This window comes from Prionailurus viverrinus, chromosome B4 (assembly GCF_022837055.1).
Source record: "Prionailurus viverrinus isolate Anna chromosome B4, UM_Priviv_1.0, whole genome shotgun sequence".
Classification (NCBI taxonomy): Eukaryota; Metazoa; Chordata; class Mammalia; order Carnivora; family Felidae; genus Prionailurus; species Prionailurus viverrinus.
The window spans coordinates 16,331,509-16,353,433 of record NC_062567.1 but is presented as its reverse complement, the minus strand read 5'-3'; the positions used below and the strand labels follow the sequence as shown (position 1 = coordinate 16,353,433).

General features: G+C 41.6%; 1 protein-coding gene across 12 annotated transcripts in view; it reads left to right on the top strand.

The window, feature by feature from the left end:
- NEBL (nebulette) overlaps nucleotides 1-20,934 on the top strand; it is a 366,680-nt gene extending 345,746 nt beyond the window's left edge. For all 12 annotated transcript variants that reach the window (XM_047867238.1, XM_047867227.1, XM_047867228.1 and 9 more), the window contains 2 exons: nucleotides 14,118-14,224; nucleotides 16,090-20,934. In XM_047867238.1, coding sequence (XP_047723194.1) covers nucleotides 14,118-14,224; nucleotides 16,090-16,266 — 284 coding nt within the window. In that variant the 3' untranslated portion in view covers nucleotides 16,267-20,934. The remainder of the gene's footprint in view (nucleotides 1-14,117; nucleotides 14,225-16,089) is intronic.
- Nucleotides 20,935-21,925: the final 991 nt, after the last annotated feature.

Below are 21,925 nucleotides of genomic sequence, written 5' to 3'. Positions count from 1 at the left end.
ACTATGTTGTACAGGAGATCTCAGAAGCTTTATACTCAGTGAGCAACAATTTCCCATTTTCCTCTCCCTCTGCCCTTGGCAACTGTCATTCTGTTTTCTGCTTTATGAATTTGACTATTTTGGATACCTCGTATAAGTAGAATCGTGTCCTATCATGGGCTTGTTTCACTTAGTATAATGTTCTCTAGGTTCATCCATGTTGTCACAAATGGTAGGATTTCTTTCTTTTTCAAGACTGAGTGATATTCCATCGTTCCATTTCCTTCATCCATTCATCTGTCAATGGTCATTTGGGCTATCTTCATTTCTTGGCTATTGTGAATAGTGCTGCAGTGAGCCAGGAGCCACAGATATCTCTTCCAGATCAGGTACATGCAGATCAAAACCACAATGTGACATGATGTCATATCTGTTAGGATGGCTATTGTCCAAAAACAAACAAACAAACAGACAGACAAAAAACTCAAACAAACAAAAGAAGAGAAATGTTGGCGAGGATGTGGAGAAATTGGAACCCGTATACTTTGTTGGTGGCAATGTAGAATGGTACAGCCACAATGGAAGACAGCGTGGAGGTTCCTCAAAAAATTAAAAATAGAATTTCAATATGATCTAGCAATTCTGTTTCTGGGTACATAGCTATCATCCTTTTTATCCTCTGATACTGGATTGCATTATGTATTAACTAATTATGTCTCCCCCAGAGTATAAACTCTATTAGAACAGAATCGTTCTGCCTGCTTTGTTCTCTATTCTGTAACTACATCTAGAAAAGTACCAACAAAACAGACACTTAATATTGTTGACACATAAATACATTCAAATTAAAGTTTGCTCTGAACTACAAAGAGACCGCTTTGTTACATGTGCTAAATCACTAAAACTTGGTATCAGTCTTTAATTTATTAAATCTAATTAGAGCTAATGTGGCGGAGGGTAACAGTGCAATAATAGCCTTTTTACTTTTACTTCTTTATTTTTTTTAAGCAGTAACGGAAGATGTTTCGCTGGACCATAACATGGTAACCTCTGTTTATTTTTTATTTTATTTATTTTATTAAAAAAAATTTTTTTTTTAACATTTTATTTATTTTTGAGACAGAGAGAGACAGAGCATGAACGGGGGAGGGTCAGAGAGAGGGAGACACAGAATCTGAAACAGGCTCCAGGCTCCGAGCTGCCAGCACAGAGCCCGACGCGGGGCTCGAACTCACGGACCGCGAGATCATGACCTGAGCCGAAGTCGGACGCTTAACCGACTGAGCCACCCAGGTGCCCCGGTAACCTCTGTTTATTACAAAGCCTGAGTCCGCTGGTGACCTTTCATAACCAAGAAATCAGTAAATTATTCCTACATTAACACTTCTGCTCTCACATAAAGACCTCTCATTTCAATGTTTTATTTCACCTGTGACAAGTGTCCTGAGTAAGGACTTCTGAAATCCATACCTCGTATCGCTTCCGTCTCAGTGTATTCTAGTTTATTGTTTGATCGTGAACTCCATGGTGGCAGAGAATGAAAGGTGCCGTGTAGCTTTGCTTCTTGTACACAGCGCAGGGCTGCGAATGCTCGATGAATAAAGGGTGAACGAGAGGAGACAGAGTGCAAGCACAAGTCGCCCCTGTCCTAGACACAGCAAAGACCCCAGAATGCACCCTGAGTTCCGAAGGATAATAGCCATCATTAAAAGTTAAATTTACCACTAAGCTGAGAACAGAAATAGTAAATGCAGGCACAATACTAAACTATTAGTATATTTTGAAAGTGACGGATATGCATCCAACTAGCGGTGTTTCAAAATCTCCTTTAATAGGAGCAGTGTCCATAACGTCACAATCCTTTGCTCGGTCTCTGCATTAATTTTTCTGTCGATCCTCTTTGTGCATTGAGGATTTACGTTTTATGCTTTATGAGTGGTATTCTACCCAAATACAACAAAACCATTTGTTTTTATATATTTTTTTTATTTATTTAAAAAAAAATTTTTTTTTTTCAATGTTTATTCATTTTTGGGACAGAGAGAGACAGAGCATGAACGGGGGAGGGGCAGAGAGAGAGGGAGACACAGAATCGGAAACAGGCTCCAGGCTCTGAGCCATCAGCCCAGAGCCCGACGTGGGGCTCAAACTCCCGGACCGCGAGATCGTGACCTGGCTGAAGTCGGACGCTTAACCGACTGTGCCACCCAGGCGCCCCCAAACCATTTGTTTTTAATGGTGAGCATAGTCTTAAAATTAGAAAGCCAGAACTACTTAGTAGGAAGTACACTCTTGATTTTGAACTCTTCGTATTTTTGTCTTTGTTTAAAAGAAATGTGCCAGTATTTCTAGGGAAGCCACTACTTTTGGTTTCTGACTACCGATGGGAAGCTCTAGCCCCCTGAAAAAGTCCAATTCCTTCTTAGCCTGACTTCCGTAAGGAAAATGCCTTCAACAAGAAAATTTCAGTCGCATTATTTCCCTGTATGTGAGAGCTGCTTCCAATCTGAATTTGAGAAGTGTGCGATATCTGTCAAAAAGTGATGTTTTCCTGTCTTCGTTTAAGTGCAGGAAGATTTAAAGAGTTGATAGCTGAGATACTTCTGTGGTCAATTTCTGAGATAAATTTCTGTGATGAAACTAATCTATAGGAAAATAAATGAGTCCTTTATAATGTGAAATCCTATTGTCAGCTATTACCTGATCACATGTAGCCATCTAGCTGGTGCCTCTAGCCTGCAAAAAAGCACGTATTGTAAACTGGTAGAAACTTTTAGTTCGTTCCTGGAGAAAAAGGTTCAGGATTCTGATTGAATTTGAAGTCCTTAGAGAAAAACTCCTATTGCTGATATCAATAGACTGGGAATGAAAGCAGCGTCACAAGTTTCCTCTTCTGAGTGTGAAGCTGGGAAAAGGATCAAGTCCTAATGAATAGCACTTGTTCCAAGATGCACATGTGTCTTTCATTGATTTGCCAAAATTAAATCAAAGGGTTCCATATGTGTGTGAAGGAGAAACATCTGACGCCGAAAGTAGCAAACAATAAAACATTAGAAATGTATTTCCTGCGAAGCCTAGTTGATTGGGGAGAAAGAGAAGGTTTGATCATCGGGAAGGAGATAAATGTGGCCATAGCATATGTGTCAAATGAGAAAACTTTGGAAGAGCTTTGTAAATTGTGAAGTGATGTACGTGGAAAGGACAGAAGGAGTTTTTCATGTTGAACATCAGCAGTGAAAATGGAAAGAGCAGTTTTGGGTTTTAGGGATCAAATTTAACATCCAAGTTGGATGGCGGACTGAGTGGATACACATATTTGCATATCTGTCTTAGAGATAAAACAGTCACAATGTTACCTTTGTAGTCATGCATTTCCTTTCCTGCCCCGACTTCCTATTTCATCCAGGTGCCCCACATCCTCCCGCCCCAGGCTAGTAGGTCATGGGGATTGGATCCTGACTTTTTACAGGAACTACTTAAAATTTCCACGGGCTGATGCAGCCGGGTGGCATTGTGTTGAGTCTCTGCCTTTTGTTTGGTCATTATCTCCTGTTGCCCAAGCTCACTGTTGTGTGTTTCCTCTCTTGCGGCCAGATTCCCTACTCCTTGCCTATTCTTATTCCAAAAATGTTCCTGATCTGCCCGGTCCACATTTTTTCAGACATTCTGGCTTTGGATCTTTATCTTACAGCGTATATCTGACCCTTGTGTACTGAACTTGTTTACTAGTCTGTCAGATTCTTACCTAGATCCTGTCAAAATATCTTTAAAATTGCATGCCTTTGATTCCAGGGGCCTGTTCCCCATCTCCCTACTTGACTGTGACTCTTGGTACCTGCCTATTTCTTCAGCCCCAACCACTTACCTTAAACTGAACCTTGGGCTCCGCAAGGCCCAGACAATCCATTATGTTCATTTGCCCACATTTCCCTGTCTTCAAATCACGTCAGGGACACATTGATTCAGTTTCGTATATGTCTGTTGGTTGAAAAAATATACACTTGCTCATTCAGAAGTGTTCCCAAGCCTGAGATGTGTCTATATATGATATTTAGTGTGCCTTGTCACGAAGGGTGTCTAATACAAAACTGTATTTGGGAACTACTTGTGGACTGATGCTTTTCCCAAGGGTCAGTATTTGAATTGATTAGCGCAAGAATAAACCACATGTTGGGGCGCCTGGGTGGCGCAGTCGGTTAAGCGTCCGACTTCAGCCAGGTCACGATCTCGCGGTCCGTGAGTTCGAGCCCCGCGTCAGGCTCTGGGCTGATGGCTCAGAGCCTGGAGCCTGTTTCTGATTCTGTGTCTCCCTCTCTCTCTGCCCCTCCCCCGTTCATGCTCTGTCTCTCTCTGTCCCAAAAATAAATAAACGTTGAAAAAAAAAAATTAAAAAAAAAAAAAGAATAAACCACATGCATAGTCTGTTTTAAAGTCTTTAAAAATAGGTTATGTCTATTTATCTAACAGGTATTTATAGACTATCCTCTACAATAGCATAATGAGAATTTCTTTCATTGTTTTTTTTTTTTTTAATTTTTTTTTTTCAATGTTTATTTTTTTGGGGACAGAGAGAGACAGAGCATGAACGGGGAAGGGGCAGAGAGAGAGGGAGACACAGAATCGGAAACAGGCTCCAGGCTCTGAGCCATCAGCCCAGAGCCTGACGCGGGGCTCGAACTCACAGACCGCGAGATCGTGACCTGGCTGAAGTCGGACGCCCAACCGACTGCGCCACCCAGGCGCCCCTCTTTCATTGTTGAATAATGAATCTTTCTGGATGAGACTGACTTACACAATATGGGTGGTAGTATTCATTGAGGAAAATTGGAATTTGCTATGAACTGACCTTTCAGTCATGGCATAACTTGTGTCGAACACTAGATTCAGTGCCGCGGTTTACCCAAGTGGAAACAGCATCCCTGTATCCCTGCTATCCTTAAGTTCTTTATTGCTTTCATCTTATCAAAGAACTGCCCCAAATTATGTATTTCTTGTCAGAAAGTTATAGACATCTATCTATCTATCTATCTATCTATCTCTATATTATCTATATACATATATTAGATATCTATATACATCTATATCTATATCTATATCTATCTATATCTATATCTATTTATATCTATCTATCTATCTATCTATCTATCTATCTATCTATATTTCCATACTGTGAATTCCTTTATTTTCTTTTTTGTTTTGTTTTGAGAGATAGCATGCATGTGTGTGCATAGACACAGATACATACCTTATTGATTTTGTGCCACGGGAACATTTTTAAAGACTTTGTAATTTGGGGCGAAAAGCACTTCCTTTTCCCTCAGTGACAATGCTGCTTCTACGTGTGGTTTGTGTTACAGTTACAAGTTGGGGAGTCTCTCCTGGATTAGATAGCTAAAACCGAGAAACAAATCGGAGAAGAAACACACAAGTTGATATGCAAATGTAAATGTGCGAGTAAACCGGTTAGATTACTCTGAAGCAAAATAGCAGATATTCCTAACTCTAAATCTCTCTAGTTCTGTTCAAAACACATTGTGTCCTGGTTCCATTCTGCCAGAGAAGATTCACAGACTTATTTTTTCGTGACAAAAACCAGTTAGCTTTGAAATCGCGACCTACTGCTTTTCCTGGTTTGTGAGACTAAGTGTACCTGGCTGATAATGTAAAAAATAGCTTATTTTGTGATTCTTTTTTTCAATATTTAGTGATTTTTTTTAAATGTTTATTTATTTTGAGAGGAAGAGAGGGGAGGGGGATGAGTGGGAGAGGGGCAGAGAGAGAGGGAGACACCGAATCTGAAACAGGCTCCAGGCTCTGAGCTGTCAGCACACAGCCCAACGTGGGGCTCGAACTCAGGAGCCCTGAGATCACGCCCTGAGCTGAAGTTGGATGCTTAACGAACTGAGCCACCCAAGTGCCCCTTTTTCCAATATTTACGAACTGCAGAGCCTTAAAACAATACATTAGAAATTCTTATTTGGGGGCAACTAAGCCAAATCTAGAAAAGAAGTGGTAAGATGTAATGCATATATGCATAGCGCTAGAAAGTACATAATCTGGATGTTTCCTTTTGCGATTAATAGGTAAGTAGGAATCTTTAAATATCCGACTTATATTTGGCTAGAGCAACATTGTAAATCTATTATTTGAATTTAGAGAAGAAATGGTTAAGCAGTCTTCTGGACTTATTATATTTGCAACTGAATTCTTAGCATGACTGTAGTGCTTGTCGCCATTCTGATGCTGACTTGGGGAGTAACAGTGTCCTTGCAGGCAGTGTCCTCCAGAAGGATTTTGAAAATTGTCAGGTGGCATCATGATGGGGGTCTTCCTTGCTCAGTGGGAGAGTGGCTGAAGTCCTATTAGGACGTGTGGCTTAAACCCAGACTTGAAATTATTCATACAGGATAAGGTGACTGAGTGACAATTGTCCTGAGTAAAATAGGATACTATTGGCAAAGGGAAGAAGAAACAAATCTCTCTCTCTCTCTCTCTCTCTCTCTCTCTCTCTCTCTAACACACACACAGAGACTTATCAGATGCCAAAATGAGCCTTAAAAGAAATCTGAAAGCCATTGCTTCAGAAGTAACGCTGTTTAATATGACTTGAGCTGGATTTTCCAAAAGTGAATGACTCATTCTCACCGTAATTTCTTCCAGCGATGTAACTAGCATCCCATCATCAACCACAGTCACCTAAACTTCCTGTGGAGTTTCTACCCTGAATCTACCACGGAAAGAGTCCGTGCTAGTGACAGTGACCTCTGTGAACCCGTCGAAGCCGACTTCCACATCTCCCCACGCACCAAACTTCTTTTTCTTTCGCCTGTCCCTCTCTGCAGTCTGCCCCACCGCAGGAGTGAGTGGTCCACTGAGGAGTCTTCCAACTCCACACAAAGCCCTCTGTGCTGGAAGCTCCTGTGCTCCCCAGACCACAGCGCCCTCTTTCACACTTCTGATTTCACAATGCTTATTTGCACGTCGATCTCATTTTGCTGTGGTACAGTCAGACGATAGAGTGTGGACTGTAGGGTTCTAGGGTCAGACTGTTGGTATTTCAATACCAGCTCCACGTGGCCCTGATATTTTTTTTTTTTACCAAGTTACTGCACCTCTCTAACCTTCAGATTCTTCATCTGGAAAATGTGGGCATTTTGCCACCTGTAAGGGAATGACGATTTCACCAGCTGATGCGTGTGACCCACGGAGCACAGGGCATGTTGTAGTAGGGGGACCTCAACCGGACTGAGACCAAGGGGGTTCCTGGGGAGCAGGACTTCCTCTGCTACAACTGGGCGAGTCCTGAGCAAACTGAATTAGTCCCCTAACATATAAGCCCTTCACCCAATCAAATTTTATTGTATTCATAGCGTATGTTCCTTGGAAGGGAGAGTCCTATGTTACATCTTTCCCCCATGAAGTGTCACAGGGACACATACCTAGGTGATTAAATATGTTCCCATGTATTGAATTGTCTTAGAGGGGGTTTGCAATACCTTAGAGTAATAACATTTATCCGAGAATAGAAATGAAAACAAAGATGATATCGGAGTCGAGAAGGAGAAAATTGTAGGAACCTAGCACTGGCTTGGGGGATGCTTTTTGAATCTGTAAAGACATTTTTTGGCTGCACAGCCCCCTTTCTCTCTGAGGTCCTGTTCTGGTCAGCCTCGCAGAAGCGGGGTCGGCTTCCATGGGTTCGCCCTCCCTAGGTGGTGCCTCCTGGTGCTCGCCTTACCGGAACAGCTGGATTCTTGGATTCTTCTGCAGGGAGCTTCCTCTCACTAAGATTTCTTCTGACGGTCTCTGGTTGCTTCTCGTGTCTGGGGCTAAACATTCGCCTCCACAAATACAAACGAGTCACGGAGGGGGAGATGTGTATTTTCTTTAGCCTGTTCCCCCTGCTGTCACAGAATACCACAGACCAGATAGCTTACAAACAACAGAAATCCGTCTCCCCCACTTCGGGAGGCTGGGCCTCTGAGATCAGGGAGCCAGCACAGTTGAGTCGGCGAGGGCCCTTTTCCCAGGTTGCAGACCGGTATCTTCTGGTATCCTCACCTGATGGAAAGAGAGCTGGCTACTCTCTGGCCTCTCTTGAGGGCACGAATCCTATTCTAGAGGCTCCGCTCTCATGTCCCAGATCACCTCCCAAAGTCCCCACCTCCCAATACCATCACCTTGGGGGTTTGGATTTCAGCATATGAATCTTGGAAGCAGCCAACACAAATATTCAGTCGGTTTCAGGGGGAGAGGGCGAATTTAGGAATCGCGTAAATAGGGTCACGTGAGCCTCTAAATTTGTGTCAGGTTGGGGAGAAAGCTGATAGATGGCTCGGTGGTTCTTCACTGTGGCTGCCCATGTAAATCACTTGGAATCCTTGAAAAAATAAGACAGCGACATTTAGTCCCTTCACTCCCACCCCACAGATTTCTGATTTAACTGGTCTGGGGGACCTGGACATAACATGGTTTTAAAAGATCCCAGGTGAATTCAGTATGCGGCCAGAATGGAAACCGACCCACTGAGTAACTGATTCCCTCTCTGTCTCTGTTCCCTTTTCCTTCCCACAAGGTTCTGGCCTGGCCAGAGCTGGAAATTTAGCATAGGAAATAGCAATGATTGCTTTTATTTTTACATATGATTTCCAAAGTTTGAGCACTTGTTTTGTATCCCAGTGATGATTATGCTTGTCTTTAAAACCTGGTGATTTTAACTCAATTGTAGGTTATCTCACTTTTATGTTAAAGTCTGTTGATTCATAGCTTATTATGCTGTAAGCCGGTTTCTTAGGTACTTGTCTATTTACAGCTTATAATTAAAAACCAACAAACAAAAACCTGGAGGCAATCTGGCTTGTTTCTGTCTTCTGCAGGGATGGGACAGAATTTTCTAGAGTGCTTAGAATTCTGTCAGATTAAAAAAAAGCATCTTGCCGCTGCATTCAGCATAAATGTTGTGGATTTAGCGCTCACTTGGGGCTTGTGGAGAGAATTAGATGCCAGGAAGAAGTGAGGCTCTGAATTGGAACCCTTGATGACACCTGTAAAAGCTACTTGAGCAAAAAGGTCCACATCATGGGCCTATTTTATTACCAGTCAGCTCAGCCACCTTGCTCATGGCCAAGATGAGATCTGATGAGGTTCTGGCTCCTTATTTAATACTTACTTCAAGGCCAGCAGTATCTTCATGCTTTCTCACTTACGGTCATCATTCATTTTAGCAACTCCCCTGTGGTTGCCCAAATCGAGATTCTTTATTCTGAAAACAAAAACATCCCACAATTCTCTAAGTTCTTTGACACACAGTAGGTGATAAAACTGTAGTCAGCTGTTAAGAAAATAGGACAGTAATGTGACTGTATCCTCTATTCTTGATTGCAAACCTTCTGAAGGGTGATTTTCTCCTTATTCTGAATTTTTTTTTTTAAAGTAAGTCTATGAGAAACACTCCCAAATTATTTTCTTTGCTTATGTTATGTTTAAGGTTAGCCAGCTGTTACAGACTAAATGCTTGTGTCCCTCCCCAATTCACATGTCAAAATCCTAATCCTCAAAATGATGGTAGTAGGAGGTATGGCCTTTAAGAGGTGACTAGGTCACGAGGGTGGATTTAGTGGCCCAGAGGGCTCCCTCAGCCCCTCTGCCATTCGAGGGCTCCGCTGAAGGAAGTAGTTTATCTATGAACCAGGAAATGGATCCTCATCAGACTCTGAATCTGCCAGTGTCTTTTTTAAAAATTTTTTAAAAAATGTTTTTATTTATTATTGAGAGACAGAGAGATACAGAACATGAGCGGGGGGGGGCCGAGAGATGGAGAGACACAGAATCGGAAGCAGGCTCCAGGCTCCGAGCTGTCAGCACAGCGCCCCAGGCGGGGCTCGAACTCACAAACTGCGAAATCATGACCTGAGCCGAAGTCGGACGCTTAACCGACTGAGCCGCCCAGGCGCCCCTGAGTCTGCCGGTGTCTTGATCTTGGACTTCCTAGTCTCCAGAACAGTGAGAAATAACATTTGTTGTTTAAGCCATCCAGTCTATGGTATTTTTTTGTATACCAACCCTAATGGGCTAAGGCACCGTTCTTATTTTTGTGTGTGGCGTTTGGCCATCTACTATTATGCTGTTGTCATGGTGAGGCTTTCTGAACCTCTCCCCCACAGTGGGCTGGCCTCCTTTTGAATATTCTTCCCCTTTTATTATGGGTGCATATCCTTGGTTCATTTACTCTACTGCGCATGTTTACGCGTATTTCCTTATTTTTGCAGCTTCAGATTTACGAAGCTTCCAAAACATGTTTCCTCTTCCATTCTCACCCTCTGTTTTATGATCTTTGTGTCTGCGTGCTTCTTTATCTTGGCTTTATCTCCTTCCGTGATAAGGAGAAACGTTAAATAGAAAATATTAGTATTGGCTGTTTGTGGAAGAACTTTACGGTGCACGAGAGGAGAGATTTTGGTTTTCTAAATACTATGAGACATTCCAAATAGAGCCTGAAATCCTTAAAGCTTGAGTCAGCTTCCAGACCTCTGGTCAATAAATCTTACCAGTGTGAAATGAAAATTGAGTCACATTTGTGTGTTTGCTGTTGCCTTAGGATAATGAAACTATTGTTTTATGACTCTTACGCCATTGTAATAAAAAAAACTCTTCAACTTCAAGACTCTTGAATTGGAAGACTGTCATGGTACCTTCGCCATTATCCATCTGTATCAGTGCCGGTGGGATCTGACCCCTGGTTGAAGGAAGAGGGCACTATATGTTTTTCTCTGATAAAAAGGCCAGGTTTGTGGCGAAATGAGCCTAATATCTTGCTTTTGCAAAACCTTTGGAGTTCCGTATTTTCATGGAAGAATGTTACACACACACAGACTAGCCATCTTTCACCCAAATTCTTAATAAACCCAATTTCCAAAGCCATTGTTTTAAATCTCCTATTGCTTATTTTACCTACAGTACATACAAAAGAAATCACGTACCAAAACAATAAAGAAAAGCAATGTCTGTGCCTCTTTTTAGATTGGCATGTGCTTTTAGTAAGTTGATTCCTCTGGGCTCTCAGTTATGTTTTTCATAGCTCTAATAGGAGCTTCCTAAAAACTCTTTTATTGTATCAGGTATAAGGTAGATAACAAGGTTTGATAGCCCTCGAGGAACGTGCATTAAGTAATGCAGCTGGAGAGGGAAATGGAAAGAATCGATAAAGGCATGAGGAGAAACCGTAAGAACAAGATAGATTATGTTTACTCCAAGGTTCCTCCTTCTAAACTCTCCCCTGTTCTCTCCAACCCACACAGATTTAGGGCAAATACATCACCTTCTTCTCTTGCTATATTTGACAGTGGCTACAGGTTCTCTTTGAAGGTCAGGTTTGAGCAGTCGAACAGGCATGAATACACTTGGTTTTTTAAAGCCAAAATTCGAGAACGCTCTTGAACTGTCAGTCCTGGGATTATGACGTACAAATTATATAAACATAAACACATTACAGCATACGAGACAGCATGTTTAAAAATATTTTTCATCATTGTCTTTTCCTAGTGGTTTTCCCCCAAAATATTTTAAGATGGTTTTGGTTAACTCTGCACATCAGAAGGTGAAGGTCAATTTGATAGTGTAACAAACGATAAAAGTGTTTTTTTTTTTTTAAATTCTAAGCAAGTTTATAGGAGTTTTACATTTAACTTTTAGAATTTACTAATAGATTAAAATAATAATTTATAAAGCACTGACTTGTTTAAAATTTTTTTTATTTTTACATTTATTTATTTTTGAGAGACAGAGCACAAGTGGGGGAGGGGCAGAGAGAAAATGAGACACAGGATTGGAAGCAGGCTTCGGGTTCCGAGCTGTCAGCATAGAGCCCGATGCGGGGCTCAAACTCCTAAACCGTGAGAGCATGACCTGAGCCGACGTCGGACGCCCAACCGACTGAACCACCCAGGTGCCTCAGCACTGATGTGTTTCAATGGCTAAAAACCAGTCACGGCTGCCAGTCTGGGGGTACAATCGGTGCCCTTGACTTACATATTTAACTGGAAATGCCCTAAGTATTCTGAGCCATGTCTTCAGCTCGGCAAAGGACAGATGTCCAGGGTCACTATTGCTTGGGGAGAGCAATTGTTTTTGTCACTCCTCTCCTTTCATGCCTGGCATGCCTTGAACGTAGTGGATGGTGATAGTTGTTAAAATTTATGGAGGCTTACTAAGTGACAGGCAATGTAGTAAGCCCTGGGCACACATGAACTCACTCAGTCAATATTTGCTGAGTATCGAGGGAGTAAAGAAATGAATGGGCAGGGCATCCAACACACAGAAGAGGCTCTTCTCCTCAGCTGATTAAGTGGACTTAGATATTTTTAGGGATTTCATCATTTTTTCTTCATGAGTGAATTTTGACGGTATGCCTGACTTCCTCTTGACATTAAATATTTAAATTGAGCTGCTAATGTTAAGAAGTGCGATGTTCTCAAGTATTTGATATTTAATGCTTTAATAACTTCAGAATGTTCTACAATCCAAGTAGAGGTCTTGGCAGCTTCTCTTTGTCTCTTTGAACATTGAGACAATAAATAAACACGATCTGTAGCCACACTGTAATATGAATTAATTCAAGAACTTTTTAAAAATTTCCATTCAACCTAATATCACTATTATCTGGAGAACACATTAATGATTTGTAGTTTTCTGATGATTCAACTTCTTTAAAGTTCGACGTTCTCATGTATCGTTAGACTGCACGTGCCACTTATAAAATATCAATTATTTATAGTACCCGAGAATTATATCTGCTTTATTCTTTTAGTATAAAAGCTGTCCTAAACCAATCAACCTAGGGTAATTACTTTACATGCTCAACCCAGTTGAGCAAAAATGGCAACCTATTATGGATTTTTATAGCACATGTATAAGTCTTACTAATGTATCGTATGATCATTCAAGATGCAACGAAGGCGTGCTACTAAAATACTCTGACTCATAGCCAGCCCTATGCTTCTGATTACAAATAATTAAATATACTTAGAAACACACACTCAAGCATCGACCTACTGAGTTTGTGGGGTTTGTAGCTAGTTTCTCTGTTGGTTTCTCTAGAATTCAGTGTTCTTCAAAACAGGAATGATGTCTTTTGAATGTCCTAATTAGTGATAAGAACAGCACACAGTGAGTGAATGTTATGTTACTATTTTCTTTTCTTTTGCTTTCTTTTTTTTTTTTTTTTTGACATAGAAGGATGTTTGTGAAATTCTTTACATGGTTTGATTTGTTAGGCTTTGGTAACATATTCGGCCGACTTATTTAGTCTTGACTTACAGGCAAAATAAAATGGAGAATTTATATATTCTAAATAAAGTCTTCTTTTAGGGGGATAGACTCATTATTAACTGCTAAGCTAACCATATGCTATATTTACCATCTTTGTAACGTTGTATTCAGCTGCATGTCTTGAAATATTGAGAGCATCCGTTATTTCTGTGAAAACATTTATACTCTATCATTGGTTTGCCAGTCGGATTAAATTTTTAAAAATTTCTTATTTAAAAAAAATTTCTAAGTTTATTTATTTATTTTGTGAAAGACAGAGAGTGTGGGAGAGGGGCACAGAGAGAGGGGGACGGAAGATCCAAGCGGGCTCTGCGCTGACAGCAGTGAGCCCGAGGCGGGGCTTGAACTCACGAACTGCGAGATCATGACCTGAGCCGAAGTCGGACGCTTAACTGAGCCACCCAGGCGCCCCCAACATTTCTTCTTCTTCTTCTTTTTTTTTTTTTTTAATTTTAGAAACTGTCTAGGGGGATTACATAGCTCAGTAAAAATGAGATTTTGTTAAAAGGTTATGGGAAATTTTTGTTTTGTACTCGTGTTGTTTGCACGGAGCATCTGCAGTCGAGTAACACAAATATTTCTAGAACATATTTTCACCGCGTGTTAAACTGATTCCCTCTGTCTGTGCTTAGTGGCCGAAACGTGTGCTAATCTAGAGATCACTATTAACATTACTACCCCAATTGCACAAGACACTGGACATGGCATTTTGTTTCAGAGGATTCTAGCAGAGCATGACATCACTTGAGGACTTGGGAGGGGTATTTTGAGACTCGCTTTGAGGCATCTGTGTGTGTGTGTTTAATGTGCAGCACCTGTCCTTCCTGGAGCCTATCAGCAAAGCCATTCTCAAGGCTATGGGTACATGCACCAGACCAGCCTGTCATCCGTGAGGTCAATGCAGCACTCACCAAATCTAGTAAGTATCAGTTTGAAGTGTTTGTTCTTCCCTGCTCTTCCCGTTTTGTCTCCAAAATAGAAATACATACGGAATTGATTTGCATGGAATATTTTCCATTTTCACATAAAGGGTAAATGCTGACCTTGCTGTTTGTACCCTTTTGAAGAAAGCAAAAGACTTACAGAGGTAAACCACTGAGAAAGGAAAGCATGATGTGGAAACATGTAACCAGTAAAACATAGAAAGACTCTACCAGAACGATATCCTGATTGTGACCTCATGATGGGCATTAGCCAACTATCATCTTCCTTCAGGTCGAGAAAGCACAAATATCGGGTCACATTAATCCAAATGGCCAGCAATCCAAATGGCCACTACAGCCCAAATGACATGGCCAGCGTATGTCTTCGAAACCTCCCATTGGAAATCTTGAAGTACTTCCTGATTGCTTCGCTAAATGTGAAGTTTGGAAGCACTGTTGAAGGTCATCTAGTCACATGGGCATCTTGTGCTAAATTCTCTCCACCCTCCGGACACAGTAGCTTAACCTTAGCCCTCAGCAACAAGCGGTCCTTCTAAGCAGTTGGAATTCAGCTTTACCAGCTCTGACCTTCTTTGTGTCTCAGCCAGTTTCCTCAGTCCCTGAATTCACTGAATTTTGAGATTTTCCAACGTTCACATTAACTAAATTCTTGGTCTGTAATGAAAACAAATGTGGCAAAACTAAATTTATATTCTGGATACGAACCACACGGCAGACGTGTGATGTGCAGAGATCTTCTCCCAGTTGGTACGTTCCTTTTTGTTTTGTTGGTGGTTTTCTTTGCTGCACAGGAACGTTTTAGTCTGATGTGGTCCCACACGGTTATTTTTGCTTTTGGTATCAATTCCAGATAATCATTTCCAAGACCAAGACCAATGTCAAGAAGCTTCCTGCCTATGGTTTTTTTTTTTTTTTCCTAAGAGTTTTATGCTTTTAAGTCTAACATTCAAGTCTTTAACGCATTTTGGGTTAATTTTTGTGTATGGTGTAAGAGAGTGGCCCAGTTTCATTCTTTCACATGTTGTCCACTTTTCCCAGCACCATTTACTGAAGAGGCTGTCCTTTCCCGTTATGTATTCTTGGCCCCTTCATCATAAATTAATTGACCATATATGCATGGGTTAATTGCTGGGGTCCCTGTTCTGTTCCATCGATCTATGTGTTTATGTCAATACCACAGTGTTTTGATTACTATAGCTTTGTAATGTAGTTTAAAGTTAGAAAGTGAAAATTTTCCCTATTATGTTATGCGTACCTCAATATTCAGAACACTTGTGTACTAAATTTCTGTCACGGGGATTCAGAAACCTACAAAGTAAGCATATTCTGTGTTTTTCTTTTATTTGTGTTACGTGTTTTTAAGAGGAAGCAAAAATCCTTTGTATCTGTTTAAGAAAAATTCATTTCCTCTCCCTGACGGGGACGGGGGACAGCAACAGTGACGTGGCTCTGTCTCCACTAGGAGAGCTTTTCTCTGAAGAATGTGGAAGAGGGGAGAATCTCCATGACCTGAGGTCTCTGGGGTTATCTGTAGCTGGGGAAGGTGGCTTTACTGCTTCAAAGCTTACTTTGTTGATGGGCTGGTGATTGTAGCCAGGGCCTTTCTCTGTCCCCATTCTGGGCCCCCAAACATTACCCTTTTTTGCTAGACTGGTAAACTGGAGCCGGACACAACTGGGACAGACGCTAGGCTCAGGTGTGCACATCTCCAGAAATAAGTCCTATACTGGGGAACATTCCTCGTAGTTACCTTACCGCGTGGGGGCTGGCTTGCCGTGATTGGCATTTGTGGCCGTCACTAGTTCGTATCCGTCACGTGACCCGCTCTTTCCTTTCTCAGAGGACCTACCGAGCCATGTACGATTACAGCGCCCAGGACGAAGACGAAGTCTCCTTCAGGGACGGCGACTACATCGTCAACGTGCAGCCCATCGACGACGGCTGGATGTACGGCACGGTGCAGAGAACTGGGAAAACGGGGATGCTCCCGGCGAATTACATCGAGTTTGTTAATTAATTATCTCCCCTTGTCTTTGAGCTTTATTCTAATGTATACTAGACCTAATCTTTTTAAAGGCTAGAAGATACTTTTAAGACAACGTGGCAGTTATTTTACAATAATCTCTCTCTACTTTGACAATTAGACACGCAGGTACCAGGAAGAGGGAATGACTTCTGGGCTGAAAACAGCAGCATTTTCAGGAATAGCTGTAAACAAAATCGTTAGGTCTGGAGACCCTGGTGCTGCTAACTGTGTTAATGGTTTCCTTTGACTGGCTTTCGAACACTGCTGGGGAATGTATTTTTGTAGACTTTAATAGAGATGTTGAGTGTCCCTTAAATGTAACAAGTCTCTGAAACTTCTTAGCTGTCGCTTTGGAACCACCAGAAGCCGATTCTCTTAATTCAGTAACACGGCCGATGGTTTAAAAACAGTTAGCTTTTGAGTCATTGGGGAATTTCCAATTCAAGTGAAAATTGCCTAATATAATAAACGTAAGCAGTGGCAGAATGACAGTTTGGTTACAATTATACTGACTGGTGGCCTCAGGGACCTAGAAACTTCTACCGAACAGACATTTCCTTGTTCCCTAGGCTGACTTGGGTCTATTTATTTCTCATTTGTATCAAGGGATACCCTTCTCTCCACTTTACATCCTGTGGGCCCGAGTCTACGCTTGACTGCACAGAATGTCAGGACCAAATGATGTCACAGCTACTCCGCAAAGGGCAAAGTTTAAAGTCATCGCTGTTATTTCCCTAGTAGCTTTTACCCTGCTGCATGTCACGTAGGTTCAAGCTCTGTAACATAGGCAGCCGCACTGCCCGTCCCTGTTATGAAAACAAAAACCGTGGCTGATAACCTCACAGCCCCTCCCTCTAGCGGCCAGCTCATCAGAAAAACATCTTTTGAAAAGTTGCTTGAGATCCTCTTGCTGTCCTGCACTCTAGTTTCGAAGGATTTACACCTTTAGGAAATAGACGTCTACTCTAGCCCATAAGTGGTTTAGGTGTTTACTGAGCAACTTTCATTAACTTAATGCCGCCGTTGATTGAAAAGGAAAGAAAACGGACTAGGAGCCAGTGACGACGCAGTGTACTAGAGGCGACGCGTGAGCAAAAAGTCCCCCCCTCCACACCGAGATGAGCCGGTTTCCTGTTTTGGAAAACGGCATTCAGATCTGGGAATGGAAATCTAGCCACCGAAACCGCTTAGACTTGGAAAGACTTCCCTTCCACTTTCTTCCGGTTTTTCTTTTCTAAACCACATTCAGGGGGTAAGGTGAAATTGCCAACCGAGATTTTAAGTATAGGCCCAAGAGGTTGTCCACTGAAAAAAGCAACTGTTGTCCTGTCTCGAATTTGAAATGAGAGACCTTGCAGGCTCTTTCTGGACTCACGGCCCATGCTACAGCCCTTGTTCGCCTGTGGTCCACAGTCTAGATCACTGGAGAAATGAACGTCCATCAGCGACTCTGTGTTTTTCTGATGGGTTCAGACGTGCAGGAGGGTAGCGTTTTTGGAGGTCTGGCTCTACAGACTCACTCTACAGTGACGAAGCTGGAAAAGCCAAGTCACAGAAATATGGTGAAATGTATGGATCTTGGGGATATCTCCCTTCTATAGTATATGCAAAGAAATTAACAAAACATCCTATAAAGTACCTTTTTTTTTTGAAGTGTTTAGGAGTCCAAAACCAAATGCTAACTCATTTATACTTTTTGAAAAGTTAGCGCATACTTTTGAAAATCGATAGTTTCATTCGATCCAGCTAAAAGAACAAATAAAACTTTGTTACACTCGAGCTGCATCTGTAAGACATTCACAGAAAAAGAAAAGACAGGAATTTGGGTAAAAAAAACTAGAGAGTCTTTTTGAGGGGGGTCTCACAGATTACTACATAACCAACTGGACTGATTTTTTCTATCAGTGAAATGGTCGGTCATGATTAAATCGACCCCATTCGTGTTTTGATAGTCTCATAGGCAAACCGACAAAGACAAGCTGAAATTGAAACATTCTTACAAAAATTTCTGTGCATTAAAACCTAGGGCAATGAACTTGCTCGATTTACTTATATTTCCCCCAGACAAGTCCACTTTTTGTGAAGTCGTTGATGACATCTGCAGACTAAGTGTGGGACGGGTACAGTTTTTGAGAAATAGCACATTTGAACAGCAGCAGACTTGACATGATGCTTATAATTTTGAGAAAATACCGTAAGGCAGCAGTTTGATGCTCCACGGTCATTCTCATCCACTAATTTCAAAATCAGATTCATGGAATGTAGAAGTCAATAATTATTAGGGGAATAATTCTCCTAAGATTGGAAGCTTCCCATAATGTTTGCACAGCGGGATGTTTCTGCTCCCAGCCTCTAGGAATCAAGGCCTGCTCAGAATTTAACTCGAGAGCAGTTACTCTACCATAAAGACTGAGGGAGACCGAGATGTCACGTGCTCCCGACACCATAACTTGATAATGTCACTGTTCTTAAAACTTGTCAGGATATTGAGCATCTCGGCAGAAATACAGGAAACATACATGTATAATACCAAAGTGCTATTTTTACAGGATCATTTTTCAAAACTACATTCTCGAACAGGGGTTCCACTTTGCACGCGCCTCCCCCCTTCAATTTGGCGACCCGTATCTCATACATAACGCTGGCGGCGAAAGAAGGGTTGGAAAAAAAATCCGTCTTTTACAAATCAAGTTAAAGGAGACTGGGAAATGTTCAAGCACAGGGAGCATGCACTTGATTTTCTGAATCTGATGCATTCTCAAGCCTGATAAAAAGCACAAAGGAGCAGGTTGACACGTGCGTGTAAGGTTCCCAAAACACAACTCCACGCGGATCCTGTCTCTCTTGAGAAAAGCAGAGCCAACAGGATAGAGGACCTCTGTTGTGAGTTTTTGTAGCAAGCGTTTTTACTAATTCTCGTTCTCTAGGGAGGATTTCTATTTCTCACCTGTGGCAAAACAAATTTCTTCACACCTTCTTGTCCTCGTTTACACATCCGCAGCGTAGCCCAGTTTAAAATTTGTATCTGGTTGTCAGATCCCCGCGTGGTCCCTGCCTGTTCCTCAGGCTTCCCCCACCTCCAGAGACCACACAGGAATTTGCCAGCACAATTTCTCCGGGCACCTTGTGTGAACATGGATGAGGTTGGACTGGCCCCTCTCTTGCCAAAGAGCTTGGTTCTTTGCTCGAAGATGATGGAGATGTGGTGTTGGCAGGCCGCCCGCGGTCTTTCTCCCCCGTCATCTCCCCGTCGGGCTTGACGACGCTGCGGGAGGGCGGGAACCAGACTTTTCTCGAACAATGAAGTTCAGGAGGTACATACATCTCTTTTTCAGGTGCGTCCATGTGCAGCGAAATGTTTTTAATGAAAAGATAAAGAAAACGTGTGTGATCCTTTAATAACACATCCCCTATATAAAGTGGATGGAGTTTATACCAAAATTATAATATAGATATATTTTAAAAAGGTGCCTTTTTGATTGCCCTTGTTAATCCATGATGGTCTTGGAAAGAAAACCAAGCAAGCAAGCAAGCAAGCAAACTTCTATCTATTCTATAGTAATATTTTATTATACACGACTGGTATTTTTGTGGTGGGGGAGTGAGACGCTCCTGACAGATCCGGAAGGTGGTAACCGATTGTATTTTACCTGTAAAGGTTTAGAACTTTAGAAAACACTGACTTTCCCCATCTATTTCTGAAAGGTTCTTTGTGGATTTATGTATATAGTCAGGATGCATAAACATTAACTTCAGGCCTGAGACTTAAAATACCTATTGTAAGACAGAAGCATTATGTTATGAGGCTGAATTCATTGCGGAAGATGAGATTCACTTCATAAATGTCATGATACCTTAGCTATTTGCTTCTGAGAATCTAAAAGTGGCTAGAGCGTGCATGTTCTGGGTAACGTGACTCCGAGGCGAGAAAGCTTCAGTTAAGCGAGGAACAATGCGAACTCAGTTAAGAATGCTAAAACGGAAGTCTCTTTCTGAAGTATTCCATGGCCCTTCGGATCCTTTCCAAGCAGCTGACTGTCAACTGTTCATTAAAAAAAAAAAAAAAAAATCAGGACATTGTATGATGCTTGTGTGGCCGTCGTTTCACGATGTCTAGACCGCTGGAGTCCACAAGCCTGGAAGGATCCCCAGGGCAGACTTCTCCCCAGCTGTCCATATCACTTCAGTATAGCCATGGAATTCAGATGCTTTTTGTGTTTGCTACACGGTGTCCCGTTCACATAGTACACGCTTCTTTGTAATCCAGTTGCTGTAAAGAATGATTTGCTTTGAAGGTAAAGAGAAAACCGCATCACAGTCCCATTTCTTCGGTGTCCATACAATGAATGGCGGAGCCTTTAGAGGCAGCACCAGACCTGTGGCAGGCGTGGTGTGGACATGTTGGCCTTTGACCTGTGATGGGAATAGAGAACTAAACCAATGTGCAGTTTGGATTCTGTTCGCTCCAAAAATGTGCAGTTGTGGTTGATGATTCATTTGCAAGGTTGTGCTAACTTTGAGAGCAGACGGTTTGGGTGGAAACGATGTTTTCTGAAATGAAGGGGCTTATAGAATGATACGATGTTATGAACATAATTTGGCTTTTGTTATGCAAATTAACACCAGCTATTAAAATATATTTTAGTAGAAATGCTTTAATTCATGTTTTTTTCCTCTACACTGTGAATCTTTAAGCCTTGGTGGACTAGAGCAACATCGTGCTGCCCAAAGGACTAACCTATGCAAACTAGTTCACATTTTAGTGGATGTCACAGTAATTGTGTACTAAGACATTATTTCCCCCGGGATAATGTACAACGGCACTGAAATAACACCTTAAGCCGAGCATCATGTATGTTTAGTATAGTCACTCACAAACCCTTCAAGGCTACTATAATCATTAGTAGTGGTATTTGTTGAAAAAGCAAATCGCCGATTGATCTATTAAATCTCCTTGAACGATGTCAGAACAAGAATGACAGGTGGATGTGTCGGCCATGGCTTCAATGTGGTCACTGCAGATGTTCTGTGATACAACTGTGTTCGGATGCACTCTCTTCAGGGTATTATTATTCTGTGTCTTCTTTCTGTATTTGTAAGACATTACAACGCTTTAATTTCCTATCTCTACACATTCGGTTTGCTTAAATAAATGCAGGATATAACAAAACGGTTCTACTTCTTGGTTCTCACCTTGGTCTCTTGGTGCTTGGGTCGTTGCTGCTACCCCGGGAATTAGGTTTACCGTGACAACTTACATTAAATCACACCATAGTTATCTGCTGGCTTCAGTGCACTTCCATTAGAGAGTCATTCAAAACGTGTCTTCCTCCCCCAAATAAACACAGTTTTAAATGATAATAATCTTATGCTTTTTCCAGTCAGTATCTGAGTTTATATCAAAGCACCAGAATAGGACAGCATTGTAGTTCACTTCTTTCAAGATTAAATTCCTCATATGTTCTCAATGGTAGAATTTTAATTTTCTTGTGTTAGCAAGATGAAAGGAACAGCTCGGAGCAAAGCACAGAAAATGCACAAATCGAGTACATGAAACAGGGAGTTGCTCTGATTTCTCAGCTAAGAATGGCTCATTTATCATAGCACATAATTGCTTTTTTTCCCCTAAATTTCCCCTAGTTGGAAAAAG